We start from the raw sequence: 22465 nt of genomic DNA, 5'->3' as shown, positions 1-22465 counted from the left end.
AAGGAAAATTCCTATCAGATCATCCACTCAGTCTCCGAGTTCCTGCAGGATGGCTCCTCACAGCTCATTAAGGGGCTGTTCTCCAATTAGCACAAATCGTTTTGATGCTGGCCTGCCAGCAAAGCCAAATGGCAGGTTCTCCCTGGCGTTTTGGGCCTAGGTACCCAGCAGAGACTATAGGTTTTGCAATAGTCTGGTAAACAGTTCCCAAGATTTATTCCAAACACTCCGCTCTTTCCCTGAACTGTGGCATAACAAGATCTAAGGACACTTGTGAACTCCACAAGGAAGAGGAGCAGACAAATGCCTTCGCAAAATGCATAATCAACAGGAAAACAGTGCTTAAAACATACTACATGGGTGTTATACGTATACGCATACACATACGCTTTCTTACTGCTCAGGGTTCAGATGATCAATCAGTCTGAATGGCTAACAGCAGCCACAGTAATCACTTACAGCCTCCACTGACTTTAGTAGAAGATACTGGCACACTCAGGACAAGACTAAAGCTAAAATAATAGTTCACTTGGAGGAATTTCTGTGTTTCAGATCTAACAAACTGCATTTGAAGTTATTATCACTGATACATAAAATCACAATGTCTCTTATAATATAAATTTTCATTGCCTTTTGCTATTACAATGCTGCAGAAATCAACAAAGTCATTTGCAAACACTCTGTACAGAGTATCACCTTATTATACAACAGTGCTATATATCAGTTTGACTAACACAGCTAATAATTGCTAAATATTTGTTTTTGCAGAGAACAATCCACTATTGTGACAGATGTAAAAACCTTGCAATAACATGCTAGGTCAGACAAGCCTCTCTGCACTACTTCTCTAGCCAACCCATTCCAAATCACACTTTCCAAGGGTCTCCAGAGTGCAACTGAGTAAGTTCACTGTCTCTTTCCCTCTAATCTTGTTAGAAAGTAACCATGCCACTTGGAGAATTATCTTTGAAATTAACAGACTAGAACCAGGATGAGATGGGATTAAGCAATCGGCATTTTCCGTCTCTCAAGGAGAAGAAAAAGAATTAAAAGAGTTTGCCCTTTGAATTAGCTAATCTCTTCTCCACCTTGGACTGTGGGGGAAAAAATCCAACCTAATAGTCAAATAGCTAGTCCTATTCTCTCACCACCACCTCTCCCCAACTATAGTCTCAAGCTTCTTGCCTTTAAAAACAGTCTTAAGCTCACCAAATCATTCTGTGAGGTATAATAATTCCTATCTCAAAGGGAAACTGGGAGTTTTTGCTAGGAAAATCAGGCAAAGAGATCAAAACTGTTTTCTAAACAAAGAACCAAACCCACCAAGTAGTATTTGGAAATTCATCAGTTCTCAGTTCTACAGCTTTATTTTGAGTTGCCCCAACAATTTAGGCTCAAAACCTTTCCTCTTAGCTTTCACCTTCTAGTGGAAATTCCTTATTTAACTGAGCAGGAAAGGAGATAATGAAGTCATTTGCCTAAAGTTGTCAGGCTGGACAATAGCCCACCTTCCTCACTGTTCTTACTTCCAGTTCAGATCAGTTGCAGCAACTTTTATATGTTGTTTTTTTTTCAAAGGCAAAGAGTGATCAGCTTATTTGAAAACAAAATTCATAGGTGTTCTTGCACAGCAGTTGTCATTGTGGCTTTCATTTCCAAACTACTGAGAATTAGCCTAGCCTTTAAATGTTCCTCCATTGCTTGGCAGACAAAACAAACATGACAAAAAATATAGTCTTTCTAATTTTAGAAGCATCCAAGCCTGACATATGCCAGATACCGACACATGCCATTTTCCTGAGTCACCAACATACAGCACCCTGCTGCTCTGGCTTTCACACACTGAAGTTGAGGGATGATGGAATGCGTCTGCTGGTGGCAGTAATAGTCTGGTACCCTTAGCAACATTTGGCGAACTGTGAACCTTTGCTTACATCAGGCCAGATCAATACAGCCATTATCAAGAGACAGAAACAGAATAAAAAGCTGTCTCTATTGCATGAGTTAACTGCAGCAAGAGGAGAACATCCAGCTCCTGAAGGGCAGAGTCACCAACCAAGCACAGGCAATAATGTTTCCACCGACTACAAGTCATCAGGGAGGATTAAATTTCCTCCTGCTGAGATGTAATTCTACAGTGAGTACCCTTTTTGAAGGAAGTCATAAAGCACCACAAATTCCCTAGCAGAAGACCAATACCAAGATGAAGGCAGTTTGTTTTAAAAAAAACCCCACAAACAACAAAACAACAAATTAGCTGAACTTAGAAGAGAAAAAGATGAGCGTCTGCAGAACGAGACTTCAAATAGTGCTTTGCTGATGGGGGCTTTTCCCGGGATGACTACATTTCAGCAGGGCATATACTGATTCCTAGCTAGCATTTAAACTTTACTACTTAGGGTTTAAGACATAGTGAGGCAGGACAGGATCCTAATTCAGGAGGTACTTTTGAAAATCCAAACAATTGCAAGATGATCTCACAGTTTGGAAGTGATCTTAGGCTATAAATACAAACGTTTAAAACAACAACTTATGTAACACGGCAAAATGGTGATATTAGTAAGCATTACATTTTCAAAATGTGGTGTCAAAACCATCAAAAACCCCAACAAATTCTATACATCAACACACAAAAAGGGTAGACATGACCAAAACACCGTGATAAAGGAGGGTCAAGGGTTTGTGTGGAGCCATGATGAAGGGAGGAAGCAAAGCTGTGCTTTCTTTATAAACTTCTCATGTAGATTATTTTGCAGAGATCCATTTTCAGCAATATTAGGTACATTGTTCACTTCTCTCTGCTGCAAATGCTCAATTGTGTGTGCTCATCTTAACTTAGATTTTGGTATTTACATTCAGGCAACCCACTCTGCCTCACAAACATACATTTATATGAAACAAGTTATGGGAACCAGTCCTCATAATGTGATTTTTCCTATTCTTATCATGTTTTGAGAAACAGTGAAATAATTAGCACTCTAAAGGAGTCACCTTTGAAGACAAGTAAACCCAACAGAAATTAAGAAGTATGTTCAGATTCAGCAGCTCAGGCCATTCAAGTGAGCCAGCTCAGTAATCCTGCTCCACATTGCAGTTTCGTGTGTGTCAGTTCCCAGAAGGTAGATCTACTGAGGAGAAGAGGAAAGAATTCACTTAAAAAACAACAAGAAAAAAAAAACAACCCAGAGAAGCTTAACAACTTTACCAGCACAGGGATGGGGTTTTGAAGATATTTGGAGAAAGACTTGCTATTCCAGATGCTCTTGTGAGATAAACCCTCTAAGCTCTTTCAGATCAGTCATTCTCTCTAACAGCTAAGCCACCAGAACTTGGGGAAGCTCAGACTTTGATGCCCATTTAGGAAAACCATGATGGATGATATTTAGTACTTTGTAAGTCAGACTAGATTATCACGGTGATTCCTGTCTAGTTTTAAAAACCTATTGATCCACTGGTGTCAGCACCGCAGAAGACGGCAAGTAGAAGCCTTCAAAATAGTTATAAAATGGGGACTATTGCTACCTTTGATGCTGTAAAATTCCAACATCAAGATTTATCTCTGGCAAGAAGAAAATCATCAAACTTCTGCTAATTAATATGTGAATTTTAAATGGATGTCTCACAAGACATATAGTAATCAGATTCTGAAATGATGACTGAATACGCCTATATAGGGAATAATGATCTATCATGTTAAGGCTGACTTGAAAGAGTTAAGGTACTAGTATAGTTTTCTTGTCTGAGGAACCTTTCCAATCATTTTGCATGCAGTGGTCCTCTGAGTACGGGATAGTTTCTAAACACATACTAGTGAAAGTAGTCAGCAGAAAAGCTTTAACAAGAATAGGAATTATGTCTTGCTCACAGTGCAGCTTGAGCAACACTATGAATAGGTCACATACATCATGAAAACCAGCCATGAAATACAAGAATTTGTAGCCATCCAGAGACTGATTAATGATTCAAATAAGCAATCTCTTTGCATAATAACACTTAGGGAACATTATAGACACACACCCCATTCAACAGCTTAAACTGGGCTCTAGATCAAGAAAACATATGCAAAACTGCAGGGTTGCTGCCTGCAAAATTCAGCTAGTAATGCTACCAGCATTAAGCTATTTTTGGTGCCTGTGCCTCTAAAAGTGCAATTTTTCAGGTTTAAGAAAAATAACAACTCCTGAAGCAGCTCTGCTTCGTTACAATTCTCATAGGATGAGTTTTCAAAAAACCAAAGATCCTGGCAACTTGAAATCATAAAGGATATATTTTATACTTTTCAAAAGAGCAACAGTATTATTCGTTCAGCTCTAGACATCCACTCTGTAACTAAAGCCTATCTGCTTAAAATATCCCCTCTGGATCCATTAGTTCCTATACCTTTCTTTAAGCTATTAGGCAGCTGCTGTGTTTTTCTCACAGGAATCCTGTTTTCAGGCCAGGCTCTGGATGACACAGTAAAGCATGCACAAGATGAAAATAAGCAGCAGAGAATCCCAGCTACCCGGATTATTTGGGTTTACTATTTTGGAATGGAATATGCTAAGAAATCAAAGAACCTGGCCTACACCTTTGTGTATTGTCACGAGGGCAACATAACGGACTACACTGAGGTTGATTCTCTTTTATCAAGTCAGTTTATAGGCCTTCCTCTTCCCATTAAAAAATACAGTGTCACACCTTTTTTTGGCAGTTTAGTAATACTATACAGCACTGCATATTAGCTCCATCAAGGTTCAGGTAGCCTCAATCACCATTTTTATACAAACACAGAGGTACAAAGAATAATGAGAAGAACAGAGCTTTCTTTTAGGTAGAATAACTATTATTGTTTGTCCATAAAACCATTGGTGCCATCATACAGCCACCTCCTTTCTACTTTATTCTGGGAATAGTACAAGAGACTGTCAGAAGGCAGGAGCAACAATTGTGCCCTTTGCCATGCAGGAACAAGAGCAGCCATATAGAGACCCCTGGATGTGGACAGCACAGGATGTTGAAGAAAACAATGAAAGCAAAACCCACAAATATCAACAATGCTCCCCTAAGTAACAGCATCCCTATTTTTGGGCCTTCTTGAGCACAGTTGATCATTGATAGGGTACTTTGAAAGTTGTCTCACAAGCTTCTTTTCCCAAGTGGTAGTGTATTATTTACTGGCGCTTGACTTTTTATTGTCTGCCTCTTTAACTTGATTTCCCTCTCTCTTCATTACCAAGACACATAAGCATCTTTGCATTTATTGACACTGGACTTCTGCCATTTTATCTTTCAGTATCATAAGATCTTTCTGTGGTGCAACTTTGTCTGCATCAAATAATTGTATATCATTAGGCAAATCCATTTATAATTCATAATTTAGGAATCTTATTAACAAGCCCAAGCCATCTTGTACATGTTACATGTAACTTTCATCCAATGTGAAAACTTACTTTTAAATTCATTTGCCTTTAAGCTTAAGGAAGGATGCCCATGTCATCCAATGACAACTTGGATTCTTTATTTCTTTAAAATAACTTAATTAGAAACATTGCCAAAGGTTTTTCAGAAATGCAAAATATGCAACAGGCACTGGATTGCCTTTATCTTCATGTTTGTCAATTCCTCCAAGAAAGGTTAACATATATGTGAGGTACGTATTCTTCTTCCAAAATGATATGTGCCTTAGACCACTGTTATCCATGTTGTCTGATTTGTCCCTTAGAAAGAGTGGCTCCAATTTGGGAATTCCCTCTGGGCTCCTCACAGTAAACACCAAAGCAAATAATTCATTTAGCTTTTCTGCAAAGACTTTATTTTCCTTGAGCACTTCTTTTACATCTTGATCATCTATCAACCTTATAGACCTTCAGGCAGGCTTCTTGCTTCTGATGTGTTTGAAGAAGTTTTTATTATTAGTTTTTATGCCTTTAGCAAGTTATTCTTCAAAATTGTTTTTGTCCTCTATTATTATGGTTTTGCATTTAACTTTCCAGAGTGTACTGAGTTTTTTTTCCATAGTTCATTTAGGCAAGACTTCAAAGGCTGTCCTTTAATGCCAATGGCCTTCTTCAGTCTAATAATCCTCTTTGCTAGCATTTCATGCCATCTTTTATAAAGTTGCAAGTTTTTCACATAGAGGTTATAAGTTTACTTTTTAACAGTAAAGCTGCAAAATTGCATTCCTACAATGGTGATTTTATACAGCTGCCACGTCAGTTGAAAGTGTTATTTAGTTCTGTTTTGCATTTTTCGTAACTGCTTTGAGTTTTCTTTTCCATTTTATGTTGATCCCCTTTCAGCAGTGTGTGCCAAACTAAGGAGTTTTTGGCTTTCATGCTCCACCAGGAATGATGAATTTGAGCATATTCATATTATTACAAAATGATTTTTTGACAGGTCCATCTTCAATCAAGACTTAATCTCTGCCAAGGGATAAATTTAAAAAAAATAAATAAATCTAGCCTTCTCTTTTGGGCTCTTTGATTTCTTGCTTCAAGCAGACGTCATTATTAGAGTGGATAAATGCAGTTTCTACATCACATTTAATCATAACACTAAATCAGTCCCTGTCATTACACACTTTGAGTCCTCATTGCATCTTCGGTAATTCTAAGCACGACATTAGAAAGATGCTTACTGTTACCATCCCATTTAGGAATGAAATTTTAATGCATAGAGGTCATGAAATTGCTCAGTACTTGTTGATACGATTCCACTCCCTCGTTTCTTTTTTTCCTTTTCCTTTTTTTGCTTCTGAGCTTTAACTATAATGTCACTCCTCCACTGGCTTGGTTTCCTCTGTTATTCGTGAGTAATTTTACACTGCTATTCCAGTGCTCACTGATTGAGATGCTATTATGTCAATATCCTCATTTAAAATCAACATTTCAGTTTACCCATCTTCATTGCACACATTGGGCTAATTGTCCACTGGCCGGGTAAGCCTCTATTACAGCTATCTTGCACCAGTAGAATAGCATGAACAGACATAGTTAGGTCAAACACTTGGGCAGCTGTCTATAAATCATCTTTGAATACTAAGAGCTCTTTTGTGTTAAATAAAAAAGCCCTGGCAGTGACTTTGCCCCTGTGTCTTAAAAGGCAAATGCAGTTCCAGGAGGAAAAATGAGCTATATGAACAAAGGGCATGTTCCCAATGCTGTCTGAAGTAGGAAAAATCAAATGGATCAGCTCATTCCAGGCATTCCCACTTGCATTCTGTGAGAAGCCCCATCTCTAAGAAGATCTGGCAAGAGGCAGCTGGAATTGACTACTGTATCGTGCATGAGTTCATTCTCAGTGCTCATCAGTTCAAATGCAACCATTGACTGAGGCAGACTTGTCAGTGACCTTGACTCTGAGCCAGTTTATAGAAGTACTTGAGGGAGAAGCAGAAAGGAAGGGTGAATTTTTCATAAGTAGGTAAAATAAAAAACCTCAAACCCCGTGTCTCACTGAAACAAAGAGAGGGAGGAGAAACATGAAACCAGAACTACTGAGGAGGAGCGTAAACACATCTCCCAGACTCAGGGAAATTCTCAACACAGCACTGAACATGTCAGCCACTCCCTGATTAATATTGCTTTAAATAATAATAAAAAATCTTTCCTTCACAATACAAGTACTAAAAGAGGAATTTGATGATATCACAACCATAAGAATCACAGAAAACAGAAGCAGAAAGAAGATACAAGAGAGCAAGAAAAGAATCCATACTGAATCTTTCCTGTACATTCAGACCAAGAAAAAAATGTGTGTATTATATAAAGGGAATATTTTCCTCCATTGACAAGGGCTACATTCTTTGAAGAGATGGCTCTGATTCATCAGCAGGGTGCTGGCAGATGCCCGTAGAAAAACAGAAAACACGGTTGTAAGTCTTCAAAAAACTATTTTAGGAGACACTATTTCCTCAGAGGGATATTCGAGTTGTGTTCAGCCCCCTAGGCATGTCCCAGGAAAATACAACCATGTTTTGATGGTAGAGAGGATACTAAAGCTTTGATGGATAATATTTTGATCCAAGGTAAAAGGGAAGAGCTTGACTAAAGGCCCTAAAGAACTGTGGAAAGAGTCAGAGCTCCTGAGCTAAAACTAAGAAAGCAACAACTCAAGTTCCATGTAATAGCAATAAAACACCTGGAAGAAAAGATAAAGTGTACAATTGATCACTTCAAAGTGAAGGTCATAACCAACTTATCTGCCACAAACAAAAACCAGTAGTGCAAAGATTTCTCAGAATGGCAAACTACAGGAAAAAAAAATCACCTCAAAACTGTGCTTGATTTAGACATTTAGAGCAGCCATGTGCAAATGCTGCTGCACAGAGATATCTCCAGTACAGGATGAAAATATTTATACAGTGTTTGAGAATCCAAAAGAGTTAACTAAATGTGTGCTTATCTAGAGAGATGATAGTGAAACACACACTAATTTATCTACAGTGCTTCAACCAGATGTCTGTGTGTAATAGAGAGCAACAGTTTAAAAGTGTCAAGTGCAAATAAAAATTGACCATCATTGCATTGAAACAAAGGAGATTTTAGCTTTAGTCTCTGGGATTAAAATGTTCCATTCTTCTTTAGGAGATTAATTTTAGCTGAAATTGTTCCTGCAAACATTATCAAATGGGCATAGAAAAGAAGGCCCAACCAACCAACAAAAACAGAACCTGTGTCAGAGATTACCTCCACAGTGATATGATTAGCACATTGAGTACAAAGAGGAATTTAGTAGCTGTAGACCTGTTCCCTGCAATGTCTAGGGTATTTGACAAAAGTATAACGGAGTATCATCCAGTGAAAGATTATGAACGTGTCTGTGTGATGAAACAAAACCAAAACCAACCCAAAAGTCTGTCTAGTTTAGATTAAATGTGCTTTATAATTCCCAAATTACGTATTTGCCTTTGCAAAAACCAAGGGTGTTAGCAGAGACTGGTCTGAACAGCCCACCCTTTCCATGACTGTCACTTTAAGTAGGAGATCACAGTTCTAGATTAGACTTCATCGGTGTCAATAATTCTCAAGATGTTAGCAGATAAATTATGGTATATTGACTCATACATACATTTTCATATATGAGGATACACACATTTGCAGTTTAAATGTTGAAAACAAATCAGAGAGAAGGGACAAAGAACATAGACTAATTGAGGATGAGATGGCAATCTGTAGAGGTTATTGACTATATCTGATTGCCTCAAAAGGGAATTAACTCTTTCTAAACCTTTCCCAATAAATACCTGTCACAAAAAGCTCCAGTGGCAAAGATTCAGTGTCTCCTGTGAATAATCTATTCTAGTGCCAAACTAGGTCTTGCTACTAACAAGTTTCTCATAACATTGTGTGTGTTTAAAGGACCATGGAAGGGAAGCTGCTAAGATTAGAAGGTGCTCCACCTAGCAGAAATAGAGAACATAGTCAATCAAGAAAGAACCTTTACTCCTGAAGGAACTGGAAACAGATTTGTTAAAATTGAGTGAAAGAAACTGAGAAATTCTTCCCAGTTGTTACTCCCATTCTCACGGGATCACATCAGAAAATATTAAAGCTAATAAATTGATCATACATAATGTTAGCTAGAGCATTAGTAACTCTTCCTATGCTAGTCTAACAGTATGGTGGAAAATAGAGTCAAAATCACAAACACCTACTAAGCAAATGCTAGAGAATCAGATACTGATTGGCACATGATATTGTTAAATAACCAGTGAAAGAAAAGTTGTGCTTCCCACTATTTGGTTCAATAGAGAACTGAAATAAGGTAGCTGCCATACAAACAAGTTACACTTCAGCCAACAGGGACTTGCAAGATAGAATTGATACAAGGCATTTCTACACTGTCAACAAACTGGCACAAACACAAATTTTACCCCAGAACACAGCCATGGGATTATTGCATGTTGCATAAGAAGAGGTAGTATCTCTTCTAATTTCAGGAGGAGATAAATAAGAGAGAACATGTTGGCCATCTTGCCTGAGAAGAACTCAGAATATCATGTACTGTATTAGGTTGAGAACTATTGGTGAAAAATGATACCTAATGATAGCTGTTGTGATGTCTGAGTGAAAACCATCAGACACAAATGACAGCCCAGGATATCTGATGAACTACATAAACATCACTTCCTAGTATGTTGTTAAAATTAGATATTGCATTCACAATGATTATTCATTACTATTGTGTCATTTATCTGGGGAAGGAAGTCTTAAGAGCTCTGCTAACAGCAAAATGAAGCCAGATAGTATGTTATGCTACTGATCTCATAACCCTGTGTTAATCTGATATGACTCCATATACCAGATGATGCAGACCTCAGCTGATTTGTTTGGATCAGAGTGATTTTTTGAGCAATACAAAACTCCAACCCACAACCTTTCCAAACGTTTATTAACATCCAAACTGGCTTCAGCTGGAGTGAGTATCATCATATAATTTTCCAGTGAAATATATTCCACCTTGCTGTTCCAATTTATAACAGGACTAGGGGATATTGTGAGGAAAAAGAAAAACTTATGAACAGAAAACAATTGCTTCTAGTCATTCAAATGTTAGATAGATAATACTACTTGTGTGTTCATAGTGTAAGAAGCCTGAGTGTACAATTTTTATGTGAAATCCTTGCAAAATCTGTTATACTTTATTTGTCAACTATCCAGATGGGGAAGAATATGGAGTGGTAAGAATATGTGTACTCTCCTGACAGGGATGAACTGAACTCTGTGCCAGAATGGGAGAAACAGAAGGTAAAAGAAAGCCTGTGAGGCTGAGACAATGCAGGGCTGGGCCTATACCCTTTGTCAATGACATTGGGAAAACCTAGAGAACCCTTGTAGTTGAGTAATAATCAACTCGAATGAGTTACAGATTTTCACAGAGAGAAAGTGTTTCCCTTCAGCTGCCTATGCTAACCTGCTCCACTCAACATTCAACCTCACCTCCTTCCTAGTATCTGGGTTCAGCAGCAGAGAAAGCAACAAGCTGTAACTCAGAGATCAGTGTTATTTCTGTCAGCTCCCTGCATTAGTGAAGGTGCAAGATGTACTGAGGAGAACCAATTCTAGAGAGGGATATCCATCTGATTCTGAAGAAATGTCTAGAGATAGGTAACACAGAACCAGAAGAGTGTATGGTCAGTATGTTTGGAACAAAGTAGATATATTCTGGTTACAGAAAGGAATGTAGTCATTTGTCAAAGAATTCAGTTACACTGGCTTAGCAGACAAATGTTAATTCGTTTGTAGTCTCATTGCTTGCACTTCCAAGCCCACCTAGAACAAAAACAAGGCTTCTTCAGTGACATGAAAACTGGAAACGTATGCTTTTGTTCAAGTCTAAGCCTGCTCAAAGGATCTTAGAAAACCTTTTCAAAAACATGAAAGGTATCATTCAACCTTAAATATCCCCATCTCATGGCTGCAGTATTATGTTTACTCATACTTTCTTATTATTAATTCTATTGTCAGTAGATACCCACAAAGCCCACAGGATGTGTCTTTCCCTCCATCACACCAGTCCACAGCGAGAGCAGATTGCCATTCTCTGTCAGTTAATTCATCAGCTCTTATGGCAGATGTCTGCGTGGTGGTTCTAAAGGTTCCAGCCCAGCAGATGACTCAGATGAGTTCAGCATGCTGGGCCTTCATTTCAGATGTATGTTTTACTTTGAATCAATGAAACTTTCACCCAGAGTACTATTAACACTATGCAAAGGCTGCAACATCGAGCACTCCAATGTCAGGAAGGGAAACAGAAAAGTTAGCTATACAGAAATAATCTAAGACTTTGGGATATGTGTGCATGACCAATGAGATGATAATTAATGAGTACACACCAGGTGAGTGGGTTTTTATTTTCTTCTCTTTTTGGTCAGGTCTCCAACTCAGGGCACAAGATAAAGTGTCTAACGTAGGAATTGTTTGCATATAGGACTCCAGCTTCAATAACAAGAGGTGGAAACCAGGCAGAATAGGAGAAAGATGGACGCAGGAAGACAAAGTACAGTGTTGCAGTGAGAGTTCCTGGCAGAACTGCATTTTATCTCTGCATTTTCATTTGAAGGGTCAAATCATTTGAAACTCATGCTTCCCAAACGGTCAATCACTGCCTATTCCTTGTCTGCTAGGTCCTAAGAGCTCTAAATGATAGGAATAGTGTACCAGAACCTTCCCTGGAGAAGAAAGGGGGAGAAATGAGACAGTGAATATATCAAGTTTTTGTGAATAACATGAAACAAATCTGATCCCAGGTCTCTTATATCACCTGTCTCAAATGAGTAGGTACTTCTGATCATAACTGTCTCTGCCTTTTTTTTCTATCTGTAAAAGGATAACATATTTGTCTCTCACAGGGGTCCCCTAAAAAATCATTAATTAATGCTTCTGAAATGCTTCCAGGGTGTAGCAATGAGTAAAACAAAAAAGCCCAAGAGCAGATTAACAATTCTATCCTCAGAGCAGGATCTGAATAGCACACAGTAAATACAGGACAGGGTTGCACAATGAACACTGAAGCTAAAACAAAACATTGAATAGCTGCTTATTATGTGAAAGTTTTCCATTTAGAGAACTCAGTGAGGCAGGGGCCTAGCTGAGAGAATAATGTGAGCCCCAATGATTAAAGACCATATGACAATGAACATACTCAAGGGGACTGAGCTGACACTGAACATGCTACCAAAGTTCACTCATTAAATCTGTTTAAAGACCACATTTGCTTGTCTGGAAAAGTGTTGGATGGCCACACCATACCTGTCCAACAATCAAACTGTTATGCTGTTCAGGGATACTGTATGATCTCTGGAGACTATCCATATCCTAAGCTTGCCATTGCTGAGCATCCAATCCTTCAAATACTTAAGCACTTGCTTAACCATAAGCACATAGGAAAACTGCTAAATTCAATCAGGTTGGTCCAGTGTTTTAAATCTAGCTGTGTATGTATGCTTTACTAGATTTGTTACCTAGGCTATAAACATTTGTTCTCCAAACAGCTCTCTGTATGAAGTGTGTTATCATGCTCAAGTAGAATTTTCTGGCCTCATAGTTCAGCTGTTGGAACAGCTTATGGGAACATCCATTGTCATACTTCTGACAAAAGTCAGTTGAGTTGATTTAAAGAGTAGTCATGTTCTGAGATAATTCCACTAATCTGCCCCAGTACAGAGAGGGGAACCATCTACACCTGTCATCTTGTGGAGAGTTGGAAAGGCAGCCACATCTAGCATATGGTCAGGGATAGCTACTTAAGAACAGAAATATCTCCAGCTAACAGCATGTGATCTAGAAGAGCAAGTCTGTCACTTCAGTCTCATCTGCAAGACTGACACTACCAGAAACAGCTGAGACTATCCCCGCACTTCACACAGGCCAACACAATGACAGGAACTCACCAGCAGGACTAATTGTTTCAAAATCAGTGACGTGGAGATGAAAAGATACCTGTTATCCTCTGATTTCTTGACCCATCCTCTCTCTCCTAAAGATGCTGTGGTCATTACAGCATTTCAAATGCTATAAAAATAAAATAAGCACATTTTGGAAAATACTGAAGAGCAGAGAACCACAGGTGCTTTGTTTATTTTTATACAGTAACCACAGTAAACACTTAGCCTTGGACCACTCAGTGCTTGAATCACTGTAGTTACAGCATTGTGTGTGCATATCATACCCACTTCACTTATTTTTATGTCAGTCATCCTCCTAGCTCCAGAGTGAACTTTTTTAAAAGGAAACAGCTTATCTTCCACACTGCAGCAGAAGAAGAAAAATCCTCCTATACAGCAATATTTAAAATGTGGTTTTATGCTCTTATGGCAGCTAATTTTCCTTAAATGATTTAAGGGAATGAATACATCTAAAAGGCCTGCACTGAGTCATTCTGCAATGGTAACATGAAGCTGAATTTCCTGTGCTTTAAACAATCCAATCTCTTGTGTGCAGCAACTCATGGCAGATCTTGTCTAGAATGGGAGAGATGAAGGTTACTTTTTTATTGCATTTTTTTGCAGGGAACTTTACATTTATTTTCATTTTCCCCAGTGTGGGAAGACTTCAGGTGAGAAGAGGGTGGCAGGACAGAGGTGTTCAAATGCATAATCCCTGATCTGTCGCAGCTTGACAACAGCCCTCCTACAACAGCTTCACCTATGCGTGCAGTCAACCATCTACCATGTATTACTCATCTAAAAGTTACATTCTACACCTGGAGAGTAGTTAAAGTCTTTAGTAGTCTGAGATGACTCAAAACGGGTTTTTAATCTACCACTCTGTCAGGAGGAGAGGGGCATTTGGGGTTTTTTTTAATCTCAAGTATTTATTACAAAGTCATTGCTAAAGCAGAAGGGCATAGGTACCTGCTCTCTGAGGCAGCTGGTATGTTTTCTGCTTTTATCCCAGCACTTTGGATATGGTCTATTCATACAAATATTACTGGTATCAGAGGGACTAAGATTGCCTGAAAAACACAGTAATCCCATATACTACATTGGCTTGCTGAGGGTCTCTAAAACTGTCAGAAAGGCCAGTATCGACTAGGGGACGATAAAACCAGACAAGAAGATTTTTTGATGAGTAGCTAATTCACTAAGAAATGAAACTCTGAAAAGTCACCTGAACTTTGCTGGTAGCTTAATCCAAGAAAAGATTCCTAACTAGTGTTTTTTAAAAAAATTAAATAACCCTGAAAATGAAATGTTACACTTGTGCCTGAAAGACTCCTTTCTCTTTCCCTCAGAAAGAAATGAACTGGAACTGGTTCATCTCAAGCTGATCACTAGGGAGGAATAGGAGACAGAGAGATGGAGGAAAAAAAGGATTTCCATTTCAGACCAACTCTGACCAAACATTTCTTTTGATTTTTCATTTAGCTATCACAACAAATAAATTCATTCTTCACACATAGGGCAGCTGGAACCTACTAGAGTTTTCAAAGCTTTTCCAAGAAATAGGACAAAGCTGAAAAGAATATTTTTTTCCACCCAAGAATAGCTTTATTTTACTGGCAGTGACTTTAAATAGTGACAGGATTTTTTTGCTTTCCTAGCTAGAAACATTTCCCTACACCAAACTTCTTGTAATCTTTAAGGACCTTTCTATTGGCAAATACCCCTTTCTTCTCAAACAAAGCAGTCTTCATGCTTTTTCCATCACCTAGAAGGAAAATTGTCTTGCTATTTCAGGTAAGAAACAGAGGAAAGACCAGGCTAGCTGTAAAGCTCCTTTCTGTACATTATTTTGCTCCTTTGCCCTCCATCATTATCACTCTAATACAGCAGGGCTTAGGAGCCTTGGTCCCAAGCACAATGCTAGGTGCTGCACAAACAGAATACGAAGACAAATTCTGTGCCAAACAATTAGCAGCCTAAGAAAGTATTTGCCATGCTATTGGATTGCACTTCAATTGTAAGGACCTTATCTATTAACTTATCTTCCTTGTACCTAACACCTCCCTTCAGTACAGGTATCACTACTAGCTGGAAGATAAAAAGTCAAATTAAGATGTATTGGGAATACCAGGAGTTAAATTAAAGGAGCTCTTATCCTATACATGATGTAGTCAGGGGTAAGAATCCTCTTTCTTTATTAATATGGCAAACCAGGTCCTTTTTCACACTAACAGAAAGACATACACCAAAAAAAAAGGTGCAAAACTTCAGGGAATTAAAGATCCAAATGTCATCTCCATAATGGGAACAAAAAAGAAACTACAAATACCAGGAATTCTATACAGAAAAAATAATCATCTATAAAACATCCTCTTATTTTTTGGCAGTGATTTTTTTCCAACCCATCTCCATCTTTGTTCAGCAGCTTTTCCTAGGTGCCACGTTCAATAATCCCTCTGCACTTTGATGTCAAACATTCAATAGCTGTCTGCCTCCCTCTCACTCCTCCATATTCTCTGCAATCCATCTCCTCTGATTAGCTAAGATTTCACCTTCAAGAACACCTCTGCTTCTCTGAGTGAGCATGAGTGTGTGCACACAATATTTGCAAATATTCTCCCCCTCCTGCTCTGCATGCTACATAGCAAAGCCTGATGGAGCTCCGGATTAAGCATCAATGCCTTTCAGTAATTCAATTTGTGGGGCCTGCTGTTCTGAATCCAGCTCAGGACATCACGAGAGCAGCTTGATTGAATTTAGGCTCTGCTTTCAGAATTATTCCGTATTTAATCTAAGCTGAACTTCATTTTACTTGCTGTCTCCACTCTGATGATAAAACCCATAAACAATCCCTGATCTCATGCAGTGGGGGTGGTGTTTGCTAACCTCTCTTATTTTGGTTTGCTGCTGGATTAAGCCACATCAGAGTTACTGATATCTGGCACAGTCCCTCAGCAGGAGAGTTGGTACCTTAGCAAGTGGCTGTTCTGGCATCACCTTTTCTCACTCACCGGATTGTTGTACATGTCGATGATGAGCTGTTTCACTCCATGCAGTGTGGGATGAGCCCAGGGAGATGGATTTGCCCAGTGCCGGTTTAAATCAAACCCCATCAGGGAGCACCTGCACACAGAAAAAAACAATACACACAAAGGACATATATGGGCTGCAGCTGCTTCTGGCTTCAGCAGCAGAATTAGGTCTATATTCTACAGCTGAGGTATTTAAACAAGTTATTCTCATGGAAAAAGTAAAGCAAATGTTCCCATTAGGATGAAGAAAGCCTGCAGCAACAGCCACTTCTAGAAATAATGTGACCAGGAGAGTATCAATTGAAACATCTTTGGTCATTCAGCCTTCCTCCTCTCCTCAATACATATGCTCAAACAACTCCATACTTTGCCTTTTGCCAGCTTGAGATGCTGCCACTGGAAGAGCCTGCTTGGCCTTCAAGATTCTCTTCTTTTCAGTGCTTTTACTAGGAGTCTGCAGCTATGAGGATGATCAAAAAGGTGTATCACCAGGCCTTTATTTTACCCTCAGTCAGGTCTTGAGTCAGCAAAGCTGTTAAAAGCATTGAAATCAGTGGCCATTAAGTATGTACTTAAGGGATTTAAAGCATGAATTTAATTGTTCCACTAATCCAGGGTCCTGTGTCTCTTCCCCTTCTGCAATCACTTATATAAAAGTTATCCAACCAAGGTCCTAAGTTAAAATGCTTATTAGCCATCAAATCTTGTAGGCCTTGAAGCATGTATGCCATCTTCCTGCCCTGACTCATATCCCCTACAGTCCATTGTCTAGAGTTTGATTCTTCTGCTCACAGTTCTGAAGAGTAATATCCCATTCTTTGTGAGGTCCTATTGAAACTCCATGGGCAGTTGTTAGAGTGAACACAGAAGTTAAAAGAGGTGGAAGTGGCTGAAACAGGAGAGGGAAAGTGTGTCCTTTGCCTACTGAACTGACAATCTATGGCCATTGATACATGCAAGAAGAGAATTCCCTCCTATTGTCTTGAGCTGAGCTTGGGACCAAGGGATCTTAGGTGGATCTTGCTCAGGAATTCTATGAAAGACCACACAAAAAATAAATGTCCAAGGAGAGATGCAACTTCCTCTATATTAAAAACAAATGAAAAAAAATCAACCTCACTGATAAGCCTTAAAGCTCCTTGAGAAAAGAAGAGCTTTCATTGACCCCTGGTTTATTATCAGGATGTCTGTTCAGGCTTAATCTTTGAAACACGTCTGTGCAAACAATAGAGATTTACCCCAGTAGGACTAACCTGCAACAAAAATTCTAAGAATCTGATGACAAAAAACCATAAGTTTAACTGGCAAAAAGAAAAGGCAACACCTTATTCTCCAACAGCTGAAACAAATGATTGCATATGTCAAACCCAAATAAAAACTAAGAAAAAAAATGCTAAGAAAAGTGAGGACATGGAAACAAAGCATGAAATTCATTTCCAAAAATGATGAATGTTTTCCTAAGAACCAGAAAATTTAACAGGACATTCTTTTGTAAAAGCTTTATGGGAAGCTAAGTATGCAGGACCTGCCAACATTCCTTAGCCTTAGAAAAAAACACTGTCAGGCTCTCTGAGAGTTCAAACACCCAACTGCTAGCTTTGCAACTCCATCAGTGCTGACTTGGTGTGCAAGTGAATCAGGTGGCTTACTGTGATGGATAAAGCCACCTCCTTGTCTTGATGGTCACTTGTCCACTTGTCTAGAAAACAGATAGATTTCTTCTCTAGACAACATCTACAAGTCCACAGACAACTCTGAGTGTTGGCTCCATCTACTACTAAGCAAAACAGATCATATAAGTTTTCTCTCTCTGCGTTTACACTGGGATAAAACTGATACGAGAGCAAAATCACAGGAATGAGTTTTTCATTTAGCAAAAAAAAAGAAACTCTGGTGGATCATTATGAGTCTTACTGTATTTTGACGTTCTCAAGAAGGCATCATACTTACTCTACAAGATAACTTTCTTAAGAGATCTGAACTTGAAATCTCATGCCCTTAATGTGTCTCATTTAGATTTTGTTGTAAGAATATTTAAAACCAGTAACACTACAGAAAACAAATGTATTTTAATTCCATTACATTAGTCTCCAAAACACACTGAAGTGGCCAAGCTACAGAGCATCAAAGCAAATTTTAAGTTCAGAGATTGTCAGAATGAAATTTAGGGTTCAAGACATTTTAGGTAACTTTAGATGCCATCGCTGGGTGGAAAAATAATAAGCAATGTCTAATTTCTCTAAGATACTAAACCATCACAATTTGCAGTACTAGAATTTGCCATGAATATCTGTCTAGTGCTGAATCGCATACTTCATTTCAAGCAACAAGAACAGTTGAAAATAGTTGTCTTTTCTCAAGAAGACTTTCTAAACAGAAGGAAGCAATGTTTGACAAACAAGTTATTCATTTGGGAAGCTCCTCTGAGCTTTATTTAATAGGAACTCAAGTTAATTTCCAAATATCATTTAGCTAGTCTTTGATGTGGTATATCACATCTTTATCAATGTAGCAACAATTAATTAAATTTGTGATGCAGGAATTACTATTACTCTCCAGTCTGAGAACACTGTAAAATTTTCTTCCCCTGTTTTTCTCTCCTTTTTGCCTACAGACAAATTTGTATCTACCACATTCTCTCTTTATTCATCTCTTGCAAACTTGTGGTCTCTCTAAGGAAACATCAAGTTGTGCTCCTTGGTACTTCAGATTTGATTATTGACTCTATTACATGTAGAACTGTCTCCCAAAGCTCACGTATATCAGGACATGACCAAAACATACGGTAAGAGTCTCCCACATGCCTATTACAGATCCTGCATTCATTATATTCTCTTGCTCCTAGATGATGGGATCTCCCTTGCGGCTAATACCTCCAATGCAAGAAGTTGAACAGAGTAACTTAAATATTGCATCTTGCACTGCTTTTTAATTCCCCCTACTGATCTTAAACCAGCTCATTTCTAGTACACATTGTTTCCATTGCTTAACTGTTTATCTGCTGCTTCAAGCACTGGGTAGGCAAAGTAGAAATATAGGTTATACTCTGGAAACAGCAGCTCTTCAATGGGAAATAACTGTGTTCCAGTATAGTACAGGATCTTTTAATATTTGGGACCAGCTCTTAGTCAGACTGTAAGTGTTGTCATTGGTCACAATATTGTTACTCGTGTGCCTGTAAGTGTTCCCCATATTTAGAAAGGGGCTCCAAATCTGTCCTGTAGAGATTAGGTTTACTTTGTGCAGTAAATAAAGTGTTCAGTAAAAGTGTTCAGTACAAAATTAACAAGCAGAAAACCCCTCTAATTTATGTCAAAGAACTCTTTAAGGATGAATCTTTGAAAGGGGTTATGGAGGAGAGAAAAAGAGGAGCCATTACAGACTCCAAAAGGTGCAAGGAAAGTCAAAAGCAGCTTCAAAATTAGTGAGGGCTGAATCAGGTGAACATCTCCATGGTAAGGGCACAGAAGAATATCCCATTCCATGAGGTTCAGTGGCCATGGCCATGAATGTTTTATAAATGGGGCAGGTAAAATAGACATGGAGCCAGATAAGAAAGATGTGCAGGCACAGGCTCTTAGAGTTTTAAAAAAGTGTAACCAAGAAGTAGGCAAGCTTTCAATAACAAGCAAAGTAGCAAAATGCTACTATTACCTGATTGCAGTCTTCATTTATAATGTGAAAACCTGGGTGTGTGTCACTGCTGCCACAAAATATGACATGTATCTAAAGTGTTTAAACTGTTCACAATTGTTTGAATTTGGATTACTCTTGTGAGGGTTCACTAGAAATACAGACCACATACTATGTTTTTGCTTTGTGATTGAAAGTACACTTAAATCAGGTTCTGTGATTGTACTCGTTGAATAAGGATTTGCATTTCACAAATGTTCTCCAGCCTTTTTCTAAAATTTCTGTTTTCTGTAAGTAGATAAATTTATTACAGTGTTTATAAATTTACATAAACACAGTGCAAATTCAGTCAAAGCAAATGAGTTTCAAAACTGAAATGGAAACTGAAACATTTTGCAGTATTCATCCCTCCCTACTTGGGAGGCAGCCAGATCTCAAGAGGTTACCAGCTCAACTCAGTAAAACCAAAAATGTTCAGACCATCATTCAACTTGCTGGGAAATTATCTGGACAGAACTTTCTTGTCTCTGGGGGTCTAACTCATTGCTGGTTTTAAGGATTTCTTATGCATCTGCATTAATAAAAACATCCTTATCTCCTTCTAGAACGGAGGAAGGTTTAATACCAATGCCTATACTGGGTTTATTTTTAGGTATGCTTCCTATTCTTTCAGATTATGCCTCTTTTTCTCTGGAATCTCCAAGTTACAGAAACCTCCAGGAACTCTGCCTTCCTTTCACGTCAGTTCTCACTCCCCTGTTCATTTTTCCTACTATATAAGTCTAAGTCTCTCACTAACAGACCCATTTCCACAAGGTGAGATATGGAGAATAATGGAGGAAAGGAGTTATAGAAATCCTTTTTCATGGCACATGATTTATTACAAAGAGCACTCCACACTCTTCCCTTCAGCTTTGTAAGGTTGCGTTGGTTCATTGGATCAGTACCAGGTGAATCTCCAGATAATGCTGCACACAAAGCCAGGGAGTTCAAATCCACAAATGGCACTACCAACAGGGTTAGGATTTGAAATTGAAAAGGTAGTGGGGGAAGGGGGTGCACTCCCTTTTTTTTTCCTTTCCTCAGGCTTATTGCAATAAGAGTGGACATAGAGGGTAATTGGTCTCTATTGTTGCACTTCGAAGCAAGAGTTATAGCAAGAAACTGCTGTGAGACTGCAGCCTGCAATATCATGCAGGAAGAGTAGGTGTGCAGTGTGACAGAACAAATACAAGGGGAACGTGTGGAAGATTTGCTTCTTTTAATAAAGATATATTAAACAATATTTTAACTGATATGTTAATGACAGATTACAAATCAACCCTACAGCTGGTGTCGAAGTCAGAGTCTTCATTAGTGTGCATTTCACCGTTTGGGTGCTTGGGGTTTGTGATTTATACATTTGCCTATTATTCATTAAAAAGGGCTCATTCAAGCCCACATGTTCTAAGGCAATTAGGTAGCAAGACATCCTAACACTCCAGCTATAGAGAATCCCCCCTCCCAACTCTCCCTCCCCATCCCTAGCTTCCTGCATTTTTAATTTAGAGCTCTGGAAACCTTCACAAAGGCTATTTAACATAACCACTGCAGTGTGCTCCAGGCAGAACACGAGTGGCCATACAGAGCAGAATAGCATTAGCTCCCAAAGACCACATGGTGGAGTAGATGTTTACAGAATGAGCACTGCATGGTGTACTGACATAATTTTAAATAGTACATGACAGTTAAAGATGTGTTTCTCCATTTTCTGTGTAAACAATGTTAAATAAGAATAAACACAAAGGGATATTTTCTCCTTCTGATGAATACATGCATTTCTCAGAGATGGTAATAGGCATTACAGACACATGCACCAAGGAGAACAAGCATCCCCACTTGACATGGGCAGACTCTCTTCTCTGATCTCCAGGATATATCTCAATTCCTGTATTTAACTCTCCCTACACACCCTGGGTCCTCACTAGTGCCAGAAGGATTCCTGAGCACGAAGCAGAATGGTGGAAATAAAAATCCATCTGGCAGTTAGGAGAAAGCCCTGTGAGTGTGTCTGGGATATAAGATGGCAAGATCCTATCACTAGCATAGCTCATCCCTGTGGTTAGCATAGCACTCATCCCTTCCTGCATATTTTCCTGCACAGTGCCCAGTCCAATTTTCAGTTTTTCAAGGAAGAGTGTTTCCAGCTCACCCCCTAGGAGACAAGTGCAGTTTAACAAAGCTCACTCACAGGGAGCACACATCTGGTCCCACATGTGGAGTCACTGAACAAACGCTTGGCAGGAACAGGTATCATCTGTCCTGCCTCTGGAAGGTGCTCTGGGGACTCTCACTCCCAGCTGCATGCTGAGTCACACTGCCACATCAATCTCGTGCACCCAGATGCTTTAACCAAGTTATTGAGAACACCTACAGTTCTTCCATTTTAAAG

General features: G+C 38.9%; 1 protein-coding gene across 1 annotated transcript in view; it reads right to left on the bottom strand.

Annotated features, from left to right (window-relative positions):
• Positions 1-22465, bottom strand: part of AGBL4 (AGBL carboxypeptidase 4) — a 907448-nt gene that overhangs the window by 127136 nt on the left and 757847 nt on the right. Inside the window, exon 11 of the mRNA XM_062004362.1 lies at positions 16381-16492. Coding sequence (XP_061860346.1) covers positions 16381-16492 — 112 coding nt within the window. The remainder of the gene's footprint in view (positions 1-16380; positions 16493-22465) is intronic.

Source organism: Colius striatus, chromosome 10, assembly GCF_028858725.1.
Source record: "Colius striatus isolate bColStr4 chromosome 10, bColStr4.1.hap1, whole genome shotgun sequence".
Lineage (NCBI taxonomy): Eukaryota > Metazoa > Chordata > Aves > Coliiformes > Coliidae > Colius > Colius striatus.
The sequence above is the reverse complement of the archived record's forward strand: the minus strand, read 5'-3'. Positions and strand labels throughout refer to the sequence as shown.